Here is a 14,920-nt window from a genome sequence, read left to right as displayed (position 1 = left end):
GTATATCATGCAGCCTGTTCTTCACATTATCTCCTCCAACTACTGTTGCTCTCGTATAGAATTTCAGAGGAAAAACAGAAACAGATGGCCTGTTAGGTTTTCAGGGTAAACGACAAGTGTAGTGTGGGTCACCAGTCTAAAAACCACAGCTTGGAAGCCTTTAATCTATCTATTTGAGGTACCTCTACGATGACCACTTCAACAGTACCTTAAAAACAAAGATACTATTGTAGGGTGGGAACATGCAGAACTTCATTTTATGTCTATTTAAAGAATACAAATACTCTCTAATCTGACAAAAAAACCCAATCCAGTCCTTGGAAGCCTCCTTCCAAGCTACCTCTCTGATTCTGGGAAAAAGTTAACAAGAACTTTTTAAAAACGTCAGAAATTTGAAAATAAGCACTGGTTCGGGGATAAATATCAATACTGAAGACTAGAAAGTACACTGGCCTTCTAACAGGATGGCCAAGTCACTCAGAACTGCAGGCCAGGGCCAGAGTGATCCGTTAACTTGGTAGGTAACAGGTAATACCTCAGTATCCTTAGGACCCCTGTCTTGGTTGACTGAGCCTAAGGCAAATCACCAAAGAAACAGAACAAGCAGAAGAGAGTCTTATGCAAAGCCTCTCCTTCCTGCCCTTCAGTATTAGCAGAAAGTTTTATAAATCCAAAATTTGTCTTTTGCTTTTGTAGGTCACGTTTCCAATTGCACAAGTGATCATGAAGACGGACAAACAGCCATTTCCACAAGTCAGCTGCAGCACAGCCTCCCTTCAGTTTTGCATCGTGCAACTGGTTGTGGATTTTGAGACAGGGAAGGATACCATGAGTCATCTCATGCTGTCACTCCATGCTGTGGTTACACAAAAGAATGATGCAGTGCGTTTGGACCACATTGGTTCCTGACGAACCACAGATGTTGTTTTGATTTCATGAGATCCCAAGTCTGGACAGTAGACAGCCCTTTTTCAGTGGAGTGGATATTTGTTCTTAAGAAGTCCCAAAGGTTAGGAGAAGCTGGTGCTGGGGCTGTCTGTTTCTGAGGAAGTTCCACCAAATGGGGTTTACTCCACCAGCAAGTGGTTTCCCTATGTACAAGGCTGTTCTAGTGACATATGGCAAGCAGCTCTGGAATCACGCAGACTCTGACAGAGCTATGGTATTAAACTGTTGTTTATTCTTATGACTGTAAAACTCTGTATAACAACCACCGAAAAAGATGATGTAGAATAAAGGAAATCTCTTGCCTTTGCCCAGCTGGCTGCTGTTTAGAAGTGCTTTCTGTTAAGAAGCTACACTCCTGTAGATTAATATTGCAGTCATTTATTAAAAAAAAAAAAAATGGAGGCATGTATGTGTTTCCATATTGGCTTCTTCAATTTCCACTTACACACAAACCTGTGTACAAATTCAGTCACCTCTTAAGTCCAATATAAGCCATGATCAGGTTAAGCAGGCTGGGCAGGAGTGGAAATGCACACGATACCTGGAGAATTTGGGAAGTTGGTAACAAGACACAATTCTCTGTTTCTTTACTTTGAGCCTAGGCCCTACTGAGAAGTGATCCACCCAAAAATGCATCTATAATCTCTGCATGGTTTCTAGATACAAGTTTTCTCATTTTATGGCAGCAACTGACCCCACTCTTTCAGGTTCAAGAGGAGCCAGAAGTTAAACCACCACAGCTCCATTTTGCCTGTTCAAATGAGCTGCAGTACAGGGTGGCAGAGTTTGACCATAAGAATGCTTTGAATCCACAGAAGCTAGAACACCACCATGAAGAGGTAAACCATTTTCATGGGACACTACATCTGTCAGCAAGGAAATGGGATTGCTCCTGCCTTAGACATACATCTTCTGGGACTAATAGTGGCTTTCAGCATGTGGCAACAGTACTGCTCAACTCAGCAGGAAAACGGGCCATTACAAGGCAACCAGCAACTCTGCCATGCTTTTTGAGGAGCTGGCAAAGCGGTGGTGTTGAAGACAAAAAAATAAAACAAAACCAGTAAAATCTCAACATTACAGCTGCTGCTCACTCAATAGAAACCCAGAGAGCTGTAAAGCTCTAACCTGAGCTGCCCAGCAGAGCTCTCCCTGATTCAGTTCCCAGCCTTTTCTCTTGGCTCTGAGCTCTGGGGTGGAAAAGGAGCACTTGAGTGAGGCTGCAATGCCAGCAGGGAAGCAGAGGTATCTTGGACATGAAAGCTGTTCCCCGTGGCGGAGAAGTGAGAAACAAAAAAACCCCAGTTGTGCCAGCCCTGTCACCAAATGTTACTCAGAGATACCACCCCTGCCCCCATAACTCAAAAAAGAGAACACCACAGACAGTCATCTTGTGACCACACCATCATCCTCCTTTGCAGGGGGATTGTGGGATACAGTGTGGCTAAAGCTTAAAAACACATATATCAGTTCACAATGATTTACTAATCAAATCTTCACTTTGAAGGGAGAGAAGAACAGAACAATAACTCACTGGAGATGTTGTTAATCGAAGGATCGCTCCGTTTTTTATTTCGTTACGATTCTGAAAGAAAAAAAATCCAAAAGGTTTTATTTAAAACTCACATAAAAAGATTAAACATGCATTGAGCAGAATGCCACACTAAACCAGCAACAGTATTTTCCCCGTCTGCATTCAAAAGCTTCCCTCTTTTGTAAGTGAGCTAACATCTATACAGTATTTTCCCCATCGGGGCATACTAACATTAGCTCCAAGAAATGGGTGGCTGTTCACATGATATTTAACAAATCTGAACCCTTTCAAGAATGACTTTATGTTTTTCAAAGTTTCGCTTCCACTGGCAACTTCTAAATAATTCTTTGAAATATACTGTCCATGGTGTCTGGCTCTGGTATTGTGCTACATAGCTGAGGAGTTTGTAAGTTTGCTGAAACCTGTCATTAAACATCTGCAGGATTTAAAATTTATCCCACTGGCTCTCCATTTTCTATAACAAGAACATGCTGACTTAAACCACTGGAACCAACCCGCTGAGCTCTGCCACCACGACTTTGCGTTCTCCCTCAAAGTAAAAAAAGCATCGCTGTTAGTGGTAAGTAAAGTTCAAACATGCCGTAAGTCATTCTCTGTACCCAGCTGGCAGAAAGAGGCAGCATTAAACATTTTCTTTTGGTTAAGCTCACATAACGTGTTCAATTAAACTAAAGCTATGGGTAGATGAGAAAGCTGTCATGGCGTGAGCCATGGTGTACGCCTTACAGTATCCTCACAACTTTGTGGTCAATGCCCATGTGCACGGTCTTCCCCTGTGGTAAGCGTAGGGGAGCCTGCCCCTCTTTCAACAAGCTACCTCCTGTACACCACAGGTTAAGAAAATACAGCACCTAGCACAATGAACATACTAACAGGTACTGACTGTGCACAGTCACAACTGCGTTCATGGTTCAATAGCTTGTTCATCATCCATTACCCTAATTCATCAAGGAATCAGAGGAATCCCTAAGAGTTTGAGATAAGAGCTAATTTTGTGCTAAAGGCCATACTGCAAGCTTTCTGCAGACTGGTGTTTAGCCAAAAAAACTGAAGGTGTATTTCTTCTCAGGCAATTTTTCCCAAGTTCATTTCATCCTTCTTGCTCGCATTCTGATACATCTCAAATCCAAAATGCTAAAACCAGGATAAATCTTGCCTGAAACCAGGTCAAGTAATCCCAAAATAAAACTCTAGTACATTGTCTCTTTCTTGGTACCCAAGTCCTCTGTGGGATTGGTTCTACTATATGCAAGATCATCCTCCACCCACAAACACTTCTTCACTCTAACTAAAATAATTGAAGTGCCAGACAACACAGGGGGTACAAGGGAGAAGCTTTTTTTACAGCATCTTTGCTTACATATGCATATAACTCATCTCAGGCCTCAGCAGTCTTCTCCTGCCAGAACAGCCCCAGGGAGGCCAGCCAGGCTATACTTAAGAGAGGGGCAAAAAAGGGTGAACAGCTAAGTACAGGGTGACTTCCCACAGCACTAACGAAGCGCCAGATCTTCTCGTCTTGTAGTAAAACAGCACCAGACCCAGCTACATCTCATCATGTCTAAGGAATCTGTATGAAGCGGCAATAGCGCGTTTGTGTGGTTTAATCTAAATCAGCGTTGAAACAAACTCACTTTGCAAACATTTGTGGTGGCTTAAACTGTTACCACCTCCTGGGTTTGTGGAACTGAATAAAAGTAATTACTTTAGGACAGACAGTCAGCATAGGCTAAATCTACCTCCATCAACAGCTTAGGCTAAGGCACTGGAGCACAGCTGCATTAGGCCAGAGTACGTGCACGCACACATACACACAGGGTTCCATCAGCTTTACTTGGAAGGTAGCAAATCCCAGCACGCAACGATATTAAAAACTGTTAGGGAATCAGACAACACTTAAACAACTTAAATCACACAATAAACAACAACCACATTCAGAAGTGAAAGTTCACTGATATCCTTATAAAAATATTTGAGCTAAGTAAACAGACTGTTCTTAAACATGAGTAAGAGCACACACAGAGGCTTATTTTTTTCAGCAGCGTAACTTTAAGCTCAAAGTTTCTGATGTTTCCTGCTCTAATTAACATGAACTACCAAATCAAATGTACAAATCAGTTTGTGGCTTAACAAGTTAAATCACTTCATCTGAGCCACAAATAAGCATCTCTGCAAACACTCTTAGTCCATTACAAACATGAAGTATCAGGCTTTGTGTGAGAAGGCTACACTATGGCCTCAGAAGGTCCAAGGAGTTTGCTGAACAGCGGAGTACTACTGCAAGGCAGGGTGCCTCCCTCATCACCCTCCTGCCTGCGTGCTCCCTCTTCTACCTTGCACCAGCTCTGACACTGGACAGACCTGTTTGAGGGGTCAATTGCCCGACTTCACTAACCTGGCAGAAAGCAGCCCTGGCAGGAAAGAGAGGAGAGTTTTATTGCCAGGTTAATAAACAGAAACAAGCTCTGCAAGGGCTGAGCACCAGTGCTAACCCAGGAAAGATGGTGGAACCACATCTTTGGGAGCAGGGAAGGGGTGGGTGGAAAGAGAACAGGGGAAGCATGAGGAGGAATTATGCCTTCCCTTTTTGGGAGCAGCAAGCTGTCAACCACAGCCCGAATTAGTTGCTTCAGGCTGCAACCATGCTCCACGGTGTGTTCAATTACAGTAGCTTTGTCACAAGCTGAAACCCTAACCCATAACTCTCTACAGTGTCATGCATGCAGGTTAAAAAATAAACTTCTAATCACATAAGGACACTTATAGATTGCATAGATTGAATCTACAACCAATCTAGCAAGTAAAAAAATATCTTGGTGAAAATACACTATTTCTCTATATTCAGAAGAATTTAAAAACAAGTAGGAAAAGTGAAGCCAAATACCTGGTTAAATTCAGATACCACACACGGATAACAAGAGAAGTACTATTCTCCAGAGTGACCATATGTCAGCAGGTTATTTATAAAATAGCAGAGGAAAAAGAACACACAGAGTACATAAAAGCATTGCTGGAAGTTTTGTTTGGGGTCTTTGTTTATTTTTCAAGCTAAGTCTGAAACACCAAAGCTTTCAGACTCAAGGTTGCAATGCCTGTCAGAGCCCATAGCACATGAAGCATAAAGACCTTTCTCTCGTCATGCCTGGCTCAGAGCAAAGTGCGTAAGTCTGCCCTATACTGTAAATTCAGTCACTGCTATCACAAGAGATAGAGAGCTCATCTTCAACTCCTGATTTAGACAAATGCTTAAGGAAAACTGCCCATGCCTTCTCTCTGAAAGCATTCAAAGCACCAAGTCTCTAACACAGTAGGCTAGCCAAAACCTGAAAAGGGTTAGCTGTTCCCCAGTCAAAAATCCAATTTTGTTTATCCATTCTAAATAATGACTTAAGCGCCTACCAAGAAACAGCATGTAAGCACACAATTAAGCCAAGAGGATTTCCTACATTAACTGCGTGATGCAGTAGTCGGCATGCCAGTTAATTTCAATTGCAACATTTACACACAGTTAATCTGCTTAGTATTAGGGACAGCATCCTGTGGATTTCTTTTCCAGGATAACAGAACATCATTCCAACACAGCAGCCCAGCTTTGGCAATCATACTCATAAGCACCACTGCTATTCAGGACAGGGTGCACCAGCACCAAAACCCTCTTCCAAGACATTTCCAATCTGTTTCTCAAGCATACATCAGGTTTGCAGATACTGTTCATGCTGTTGATCTGTGTTAGGAAAGCTTAATTGTGGGCAGAGAGGCAACTAGTGAAACAGCACTATCCAAAATGCCCCTAAAAAAACTCCGTGACAAGAAAATAGATGTTACAGATGCTACCTAGGACTAAGACAGCAGTTATATTATGGATACAAATAAGCCCCATTTGCAATATTATATCTAGCAACAGTCTACACTTACTAGATGATTTTATTCTAATTGAGTAGGTAGTATTTCCAAGCATCATACTGCTGCATGACACTTTCTAAGCCGAGTTTTCAATCAGACAGACAAGCACTATCATTAAAACACATAAACAACAAAACTCAGCAAGAAGTAGAGGACACCTGGACAGTTTGCCTTGTGTTCACATCTTCGGGCCCTCTGACTTCCAACTCCACCAGCTGGAGCAACATGAACCTACATTATCTGCCACCAGATTCTGCTCCTTCTCAAAGCTCTGCCTTTACTGTGCCATAGGCTACTTTGCCCAAAACACACGCAGGAGACTTGCATCTAAAAAGCAGGCCTCAAGCATTAACAGAGTCCACCAAACCATGGAGAGAAATGAAGGCATGTGAATTCACTTTCAAAAAATCCTATCAAAACAGTCAAGCCATTTATTCAGAGCTTTGCTGGAGACACACTTCGGAAAACTTATCAAGCAAAATTAAAGTTTATTTTGCCATGTATTTGTCTTATCATTTTAATAATCTGTTATACCCAGCAAAATGCCTGAAGATTCAGCTCACTGTAACTGGTTGGAATGGAATGTTTTCTTAACATATTTGAGGAAGACCTAGAAGCATTGGTTCCCATGGTTAAAGCTCGCTCAGCACTATTCTTTAACCTTGACCAAACAGCTTCCTTCAGACTTCTCTAACTGGGCTAAAGAATAACAGCCAAGAAATCTAAAATTCTTCATGTGTTTATATCATGAAGTAGTAGATTCTTCTCCATTTCCATACTACTGTTATTTTATTACACCTTCCTCCAAATTGACACAACAACAGAAAGTTAGAGCTATGAAAGTTAGTGACTCCATAACATTTTCATGAGGATGAGTTTGGGCGAGTAGTAAGTAAGGACAAAATGATACATAACAGAGTTCATTTCTAAGTCAACAACTCAGGAAAGAGAAGCAAAATCCTTGTTGGCAGATCTCCCTTAAAGCACTGATTCAATGTGCTATAGCAGCCAGTAAACATTGGGTGTCATCAGAAGTGGTACTGTGAACTAGACAGAGGGCATCATTTTGCCATGACGCAAGAACTTCATGCACCCACAATGCAGGGCACTGTGTGCAGTTCTGATCTTCACATCTTAAGGAGGACACAGTAGTGTCAGGGAAAATGCAGAGAAAGGCAAGTGAAATGCTCAACGGGATTGAGCTGCTGCCTCACAAGGCAAGGTCTCCTCAGTTTGGAGGGACAAAGGCCAGAGGAGAGAAAGTAGTGGACAAGCTGAATGCAGAATGGTTGTTATCAAATACTGCAGTATGAGCACGAGGAGGTAACTTGATGTAAGCAGTAAGGGATCCGTTTAAAGCAGGTGAAGAATGTACCTCTTCATTCAGCAGGCAGTGAACTTCTCAAGCTTACTGTCACAAGAAGTTGCAAAAACAGGCAGTGTCAGCAGCTTTAAGAAGAGATGAAAGAATTTCATGGCCCTTATATGGATTAATGTAATTAAATGGATTAAGTGTAGATGTAGCCTCCAATGCCTGTACTACAACAAACGTGAATACTGAGGAAGCAGGGAGGGAGTGAAAGCCATCATCAGATCACAACCCTGAATGGCATTTGCTACTGTTACAGCTGGAGACAGACTATGAGGTTAGATATAACAGTCAGCTGATTTGGTAGGAAATTTCTTAAGTTCATTTTTAGCCACCAGGAACTTTAGTAAGACAAGAGTTAAGAGATATTGGTAATGATCAACATTGTACTACTTGGCATGAAAGGACTGTACTGTTTTAGAAGAAACACCGAAGCAATTAATCTTGTGATAAAATTCGTTTTCTGGGAAGCTGCTGCAAACAGGAAGAACATCTTCTAGTTTTGCATGTTAGAATTTGATGATAGCATTTTCCTTAAAAAATTGTATTGGTAGTTTGACTGAAGTTTCTAAAAAGAGGAAGCTTTCCGCATGCTGTTCTTCTACCCCTATTCAAAGATTACAGAAGCTAGTAAATAAACGAAGTTACACCAGTGGTGCAGTTTCAGGGTATACCTAATCCAGTGCAACTCTACAGTGAGCTGGAGGCACAATTCTGCACACATCTAGCATGTGGGCTCCCAACACTTTCCTTACATCCGATTTACCAACATGCAGCAGCACAGTCAACCCCTAACCTTAAAAAAGTTACCTCTTCCTCTCCCCTTCATTCACAAAAAGGGGGGGGGGGGGGGGGGGGGGGGAATCCAGAGTTGTTTTCTGTCAGATCCATGACTTGAATCAGCTCACCTTCCAGCAGTAGTCACTAGGATGCTAGAGAAGTGAAGGGAATGAAGCAAGGGAAGGGAAAAAGAAAGCTCAACTCCTCCAGCAACCCACAGTTATACCAGCTTGAATGCCACTGAAACCACATCCTCAGAAAAAGTCCACACTTTGCACGATTTACTCATCTTCAGGTGGAGTGGTCTACAAGGAAAACATTATCAGGTACCACTTGCTCTGCAGAGCAGCAGTGGTATTACACAAGCATGGCAGACATCCTTCTGACACATTAAAAGAAGTTACACACAAGTTATTTTTAACCTGATCGGTTCCCCAATTCAAGCAACCACACAGACAGTTGTACCAGTAACACGGAAGGGGTGGGCAGATAACAAGCAACCCCATCGTCCTCCGATAAGCTGGAACATGAGAGCTAAACCCTGCAAAATAAACATCAGGAAATTACAGACTTAGCTGGGCTCGTACTATTCTCGGTGAGATCATGTGGGGGAATCAGAACAGGGAACTGGTACGGACACCAAAAAAAACCCCAAATAAGGATTGTCAAATTCAAGTGATTTCTTCGATGCAGTTCACCCACCACACTCCCCCACAGCACCACTGAAGGGTCAGTACAGGAGCAGTAGTCTCTCAAGCAGATGCTGCTACTAAGAGAAATAGCTGAAGACCCAAGCCAATACCATGGTTCACAGTCACTTTAGGCAAATCAAAGCACAGCTTGCTACCATAAAGCAGAGTCTTGCTTTTCAGTCTCCTGCTCATTCCTACTACCATTTTTATGTGGCATAAACAGTTATATAACTACTTGATGAGTCAACATGGGAACTAAACCAGCTGAAAATTTTATCATTTGGGGTTTTGCCCAGTTTGTAAGGGAAAAGACAGGAATAAGCACCATAGTATAAGCAGGAAAGAGGTCCAGTTCGTTTTGCAAGCACCACATTTGGAACCACGCTGAGACTTGTTTAAGGGGAAGCCTGCAGGTGCTTGTGTTTCTCTAACATGTACATCCTACTCCTACTCCCTTGCCTGAGCCCTTCCTCTCAGACGCAGACAGACTGTAGGTAAAACATCACTTCTCCATTTGTGACGACAGTCAGAAGTCGCCAGCAAGTTCATTCCACATCAGCCTAAGCCAGTTCCACAAGCAACTGAGGGACAAAACAGCTCACAGCTGTTAAAAAGAGCAAAGTTTCATTCCTCTTCCTTTAACTTCTTCCTTCCTTGCAGCCCATTCCTGGACATGATTCAAGGGTCCTGTCCCACCCTTACATCAGATCAGGCAGCCACTTTATTAAGCAAATTTGATTAATTAAAGTGGCAAAAAATGATCACCCCCTGCCACCACCTCCAAAAATTGTCTAAGAAAAAAAAGAAAATGCTGTAGCCAACAGAAATGAAGGGGCAGGATCTCATGGGGAAGGGGAAAAGAAATCAGAACTGTCCACATTCAGCAGTGAGGTGTGATGTCTGTTCACTGCACCTTGTAAAACTACCCATCTATCTAAATAGGTTGTTCTTTAAGTATGAAGACGATTTAAAGAGCATTTTTCTGTCAGCCAGATCTTAAACAGAACTGTTTGCTACCAGCTGAACCCAAACAGTTGCCTGTGGTATGCCACACCTATCTTCAAGTGCTGTAACAGAAAGACAAACCTTTTCAGAGCCTTTCCTCTCTAGTGATTACCTGCAAGGCAAAATTACAAACTAAATTCAAGAAAATAAATACCTATACAGCTTTAAAAAAAAAAAAAAATGGATCTATCTCATCAGCCTTGATGTGGAACTAAATAGAAGATATTGTCACCCCAAATATTTAAAAAGGAGGCAAGAAGAATAATTAAGCTGTTCATGCTGGTGCCAGAAAGTATAACAGGTTGACAGGAGAGAATTATTTTCTTTGGAAAATTTAGTATAAACCTTAAGTCCTACAAAAATAGTCCTAAAAACTAGGACTAATTTGCTAAGAGAAGGATGACTACTGTTCTTGAAATCAGCCTGAACGAAGCAGGATTGAAAGTGATTTAGTGTACAGACACTCGAATTTTACTTCCGTTCACTGGAGAAATCTACTAGTGTTCACTAGCTTTTAACAGAGTCCACAGGGCTGTGTTACCAGCATCCATCAAGCAGGCAGGAGCACAGCCACTCTGACTCCATGTGCTGCCCTTATTGTTAGAAATTTTTGCAGGGCTGTGCAGATGCCCCAAAATAGTAAGAAATTTGTGAATATGAGGGAAATACCACATGTCCTATCGGTGGTGGACAAAAGGGAAAGCTGGGCATAGTTTGGTCCAGGTCAAATCTGGATCGGAATCTGCCATTTATGTAGCATTACTAACAAATGTATTACCAAGAGTAATGCAAAATGGCAAATGAGAGGAACAGATCACTTAATACATTTCCCCAGTTTCCAGCCTTCATCCTACTTCTCATTCTCAGCTGCTTACAAAGTACCAGGTCCTTCAGTGAATCAGAAACCTTCATTATTGAAAATGTTTACTTCCAACTCACTGAAGTTCAATTAATCAGTGAAAACAGATCACTAAAAACGTGAAAGAAAAAAACTCCAAAAAAACCCAGCCCTACAAGTGGCTCATTTCTTGTCCTGTCATTTGCATACACTCCCACACAGGGAGCCTGTAATGGCATGGTGGAATTTCACATGAATATACAATTACAGGTTGTATTCAGAAAAAAATAGGTCACAAGCAAAAGCACCATTGAGAAAGAGCAAACACCAGCGACTCTACCCAAGTTCCCAGCTCAGGGAAGGCAGCAGGTAGAAAGATGTCCCATCTGTAAACAGCAAAGAGCTGAGTAATGACAACGAAAGCAAGGTGGGGGCAGCTCCCTTTGCAAAATAGCACAAAAGTCTCTCAAAACTAATGGAGGGAACTCAGTGTCTGCTCTCCTCCACTTCATGCAATAACACATAAGAATGAAAGGGAAATGTGGGAGTCAGGAATGAAGGAGAAAATGGAGTCTTCACAGGCATCAGACATAAAAAAAAAAGAACACAATGAAATTGTGACTGAATAAAAATGGACTACAGTCAATAAACAGACAAATGAAATGGAAGGACATTTAAAAGATAAAATAAAAAAATGGCACCAGTATCATCGCTGTGTGCTGTACATAGCTCAGAGCTGGCTCACAAAGCCTCTCGGCAAGAGTGAGCTAACCTTTTATTCCCAATAGTTGCTCTGGTGCAGGATTAAGAGCCACCACATTCTGCCCCCAGCAGTGAAGCCAGCTTGAACACTGTTATTCCCCAGCCCCACACTCCTGCAAGGCCCCCTTGTTAATAAACGCTTGGTTTATCACACCTTCAGATGTGACAAAACAACCAATTTTGAGGCTGCGCTGTGATCTGAACAGCTGCAATGATCCAGCTCCTTCACCATCTTCTTGTTTTTAGAGACCAGGTTTGAGCTAATAATGATCCCTCCCAGACACAGAGCCCACAGTGGGCAGTGCAGGTGCACAAATGGATCCAGAGGAGCCAGACCTTGTCTGCAAGACCAACCGTGAGCAGCAATAAGGGACCGGGCATACCCACCAACGTGCTACACGAGCCACTCGGATGTCTGTGCCTGGATTCCAAGTACTACCAGCAGAGGAACAAAATGGACAGATATCCAAGCTGTGCTTTTCAGCCCAGGAACACACATAGCACACGAAATTATACAGCCATTTTCTACTCTTCGTATGGCATTTTCTGTTCTAAACCTGAGCTCGTCCAGGCTATAGTGTTCCTGAGTCACAGACCTGATGTACACAAGCATCTATTCAGGTACCACCTAGACAGACTGAAGCAAAGATGACTTTTTTTACTCTCTGTTATACAGTATCTAGCACAATGAGATCCTGAGTCAGAAGTCAGGTTTTTAGATGTTTGAGCTACCAAAGAAATGCCCCTCCATGATAAGCAACGCCCTTAAAAAAAACAAAGACACCCCTATTAACGTAATTAAAAAAATCAAATACATTGTGATTAAAACATCAGCTAGGCTTGAGCTTAGGCACTATTGCCCAATTGGCTTCCTTGTTCACATAACCTCTTATTTTATTGACCCTGTTTTTTAAAAAAATTACTAAAATACATAATTAATAATTTCCACTGCATTTTCAGGGGCACAGATATAGCCAAACCACAACCCCAGAGGCAGCAGTCCAAATTGCATCTGCTGTGATAAGCTCTGTCTCTAGTAGGAACCCTGGCTGACTCAAGATTTGTTAAAAGACCACCCTTAATACTGTCTGAAGGAGTTATTGCTACTCCTGTAGAGGCATTTTTCCAAATAATACAGCCAGAAAAAAAAAAAAGTAAGAGACAGAACTGCTTGGGTGTTGTTTTTATTTATGTATGGTATGATCAGGAAATATAGGTCAGCTACAAAAGATAAAGAGTTCTGCATATGACAACCAAAACACAGATGCACTGTTTGCCACCTAAAAACAAAAATATAATTGTAAACCATGTGTTGACAGTCCCACGTTTGTAACATTTTCACATCCAAGTTTCTTGATACCTTGTGCAAGAATTCATTAATTGCTTTTCTTGCTGGTAACTTTGAACCTGGTGATATTTTAAAAAGACATCTCTAGCTGGAAGGCCATAAATCAGCAATCACCCAGGCTCTGCAGAAACATGACCTATACTAGTATTTCCTGCATACGTACAGACATACAATTCATCTTTGAGAGCAGTGAAAAATATTTACTTATTAGAAGCTGTCACTGTCGCAAAAGAGCTCTGTGCATGTCCGAGTAAGAGGCAGATTAAAGCAATGCATGCTTTAACCGCATTGTAGTGTAGCTTCATTGAAGTGCATGTATTTGTCCTCATGCCTGGTGTTTTTCATGTTTTAATTCAGAAAACAACAATATCCTATTGCACACAAATGAGGGAAAGTATGTAGAAGGGGTGATGGCCTATATAAGCCTCTCTTTATAGCCACTATCCAATAAGCAGTGATAAACAGTGAACAATATCTAATAAAAGTCACAGACATCTGAGTAATACTGGTGGCATTTAGAACTCTTCTCTTATGTGACTCAGAGTCAGACACTCTGCATATTTTCAGTAGGGAATAAACAAACTCGAAGTCCTCTCTGCAGTACAATCCAAAATGTTCTAGAAGACCATCGTTTTCCACCCTTATTGCAAGTTAAAGGCAGCCAAAAGCCAACAGACTTCCTTTTACGCGGAAAAAACATTTCTCTCCTCCAAAGCTGCAGGATCCTACCCACCAAAGGTAGAGGCAAAGCCTGGAAAATTCCTCCAATTGTATTCAGGACAAATTCCTTCAACAAACCCAAGTATTCGCTCAATCCTGGCTTCCTGGAAATACTCGCTGTATAATCAGAGTTTAAATGCCAATAGGCAAGTTCAGTTGTGTCTGGCTTATTGGAAAATGTTGTGTCACAATTCAGGGCAATTAGCAAAACAGTCTATTTAATTTGGGTGGAGGCAAAACACAGCAGCCAATAATTACTTCAACAGCTTTCCTTGTGGTAGCCTTTGAAGTGTCTGTCAAGCGAAACTTGAAAAGAAAGGAGAAAAAACACACAGATCCCAAAACAAACTGTGACCCATTGAGAAGGTTGTCTGGGGTGACAAACAGTTAAATGAAAAACTGAAACTGGTCTGCTAAAAAAAAAAAAAAAAAAAAAAGGCACTATCATGAGCAACTGCTTTAGCTGTCTTGCTAAATTTAGTCTTTCTAAATGCTTAACTGTGCCTAGGTTCCCTCTATTTCTCGGGTGGGGGTAAGAGTTACAGCAAGAGAAAAGTTAGTTCATGTCTCAGCTGCATTTAGAAGATCCTAAGCAACTGTAAAATGCAAAACAAAACCAAAAGACCCTCCCGTTTAAGATAGCAAGGTAAGCAAGAGGCATCTAGGTCCATGCAGCTAAGCTTAGGTCTATTTAGCTCAAAGTCCAGGTTAGGGAATCTGCACGTGGACTTCAGCAGGTTTTGAATAGTGCTCTTTTCCCATTGCTTAGAAATTGTACTTCTGCAGCACTAATGTGTACGCTCTTCCAAACAATTTTTTTTTTTCCCCCCACAATTTCAGTAATTCCAGCAATTCTATCAGTAATGCTAGGAATGAATGTACTACTTGGTCTAGTTCAGATGAGCTTGTCCCATTTATTTAGACTAGACATTCCATTTTTATTACAGCTACAGCCATTTCATTACCCTGCGCTGAAATCATTGCATCACTTCATGAATCA

General features: G+C 41.6%; 1 protein-coding gene across 1 annotated transcript in view; it reads right to left on the bottom strand.

The window, feature by feature from the left end:
* The window catches only part of ELMO1 (engulfment and cell motility 1), a 270,462-nt gene that overhangs the window by 235,188 nt on the left and 20,354 nt on the right, over positions 1-14,920 (bottom strand). The window contains exon 5 of the mRNA XM_075728150.1: positions 2,483-2,533. Coding sequence (XP_075584265.1) covers positions 2,483-2,533 — 51 coding nt within the window. The remainder of the gene's footprint in view (positions 1-2,482; positions 2,534-14,920) is intronic.

Source organism: Pelecanus crispus, chromosome 2 (genome assembly GCF_030463565.1).
Source record: "Pelecanus crispus isolate bPelCri1 chromosome 2, bPelCri1.pri, whole genome shotgun sequence".
In the NCBI taxonomy this organism is placed as follows: domain Eukaryota; kingdom Metazoa; phylum Chordata; class Aves; order Pelecaniformes; family Pelecanidae; genus Pelecanus; species Pelecanus crispus.
Note: the sequence above shows the minus strand (reverse complement) of the source record. Positions and strands in the feature narration are given on the sequence as shown.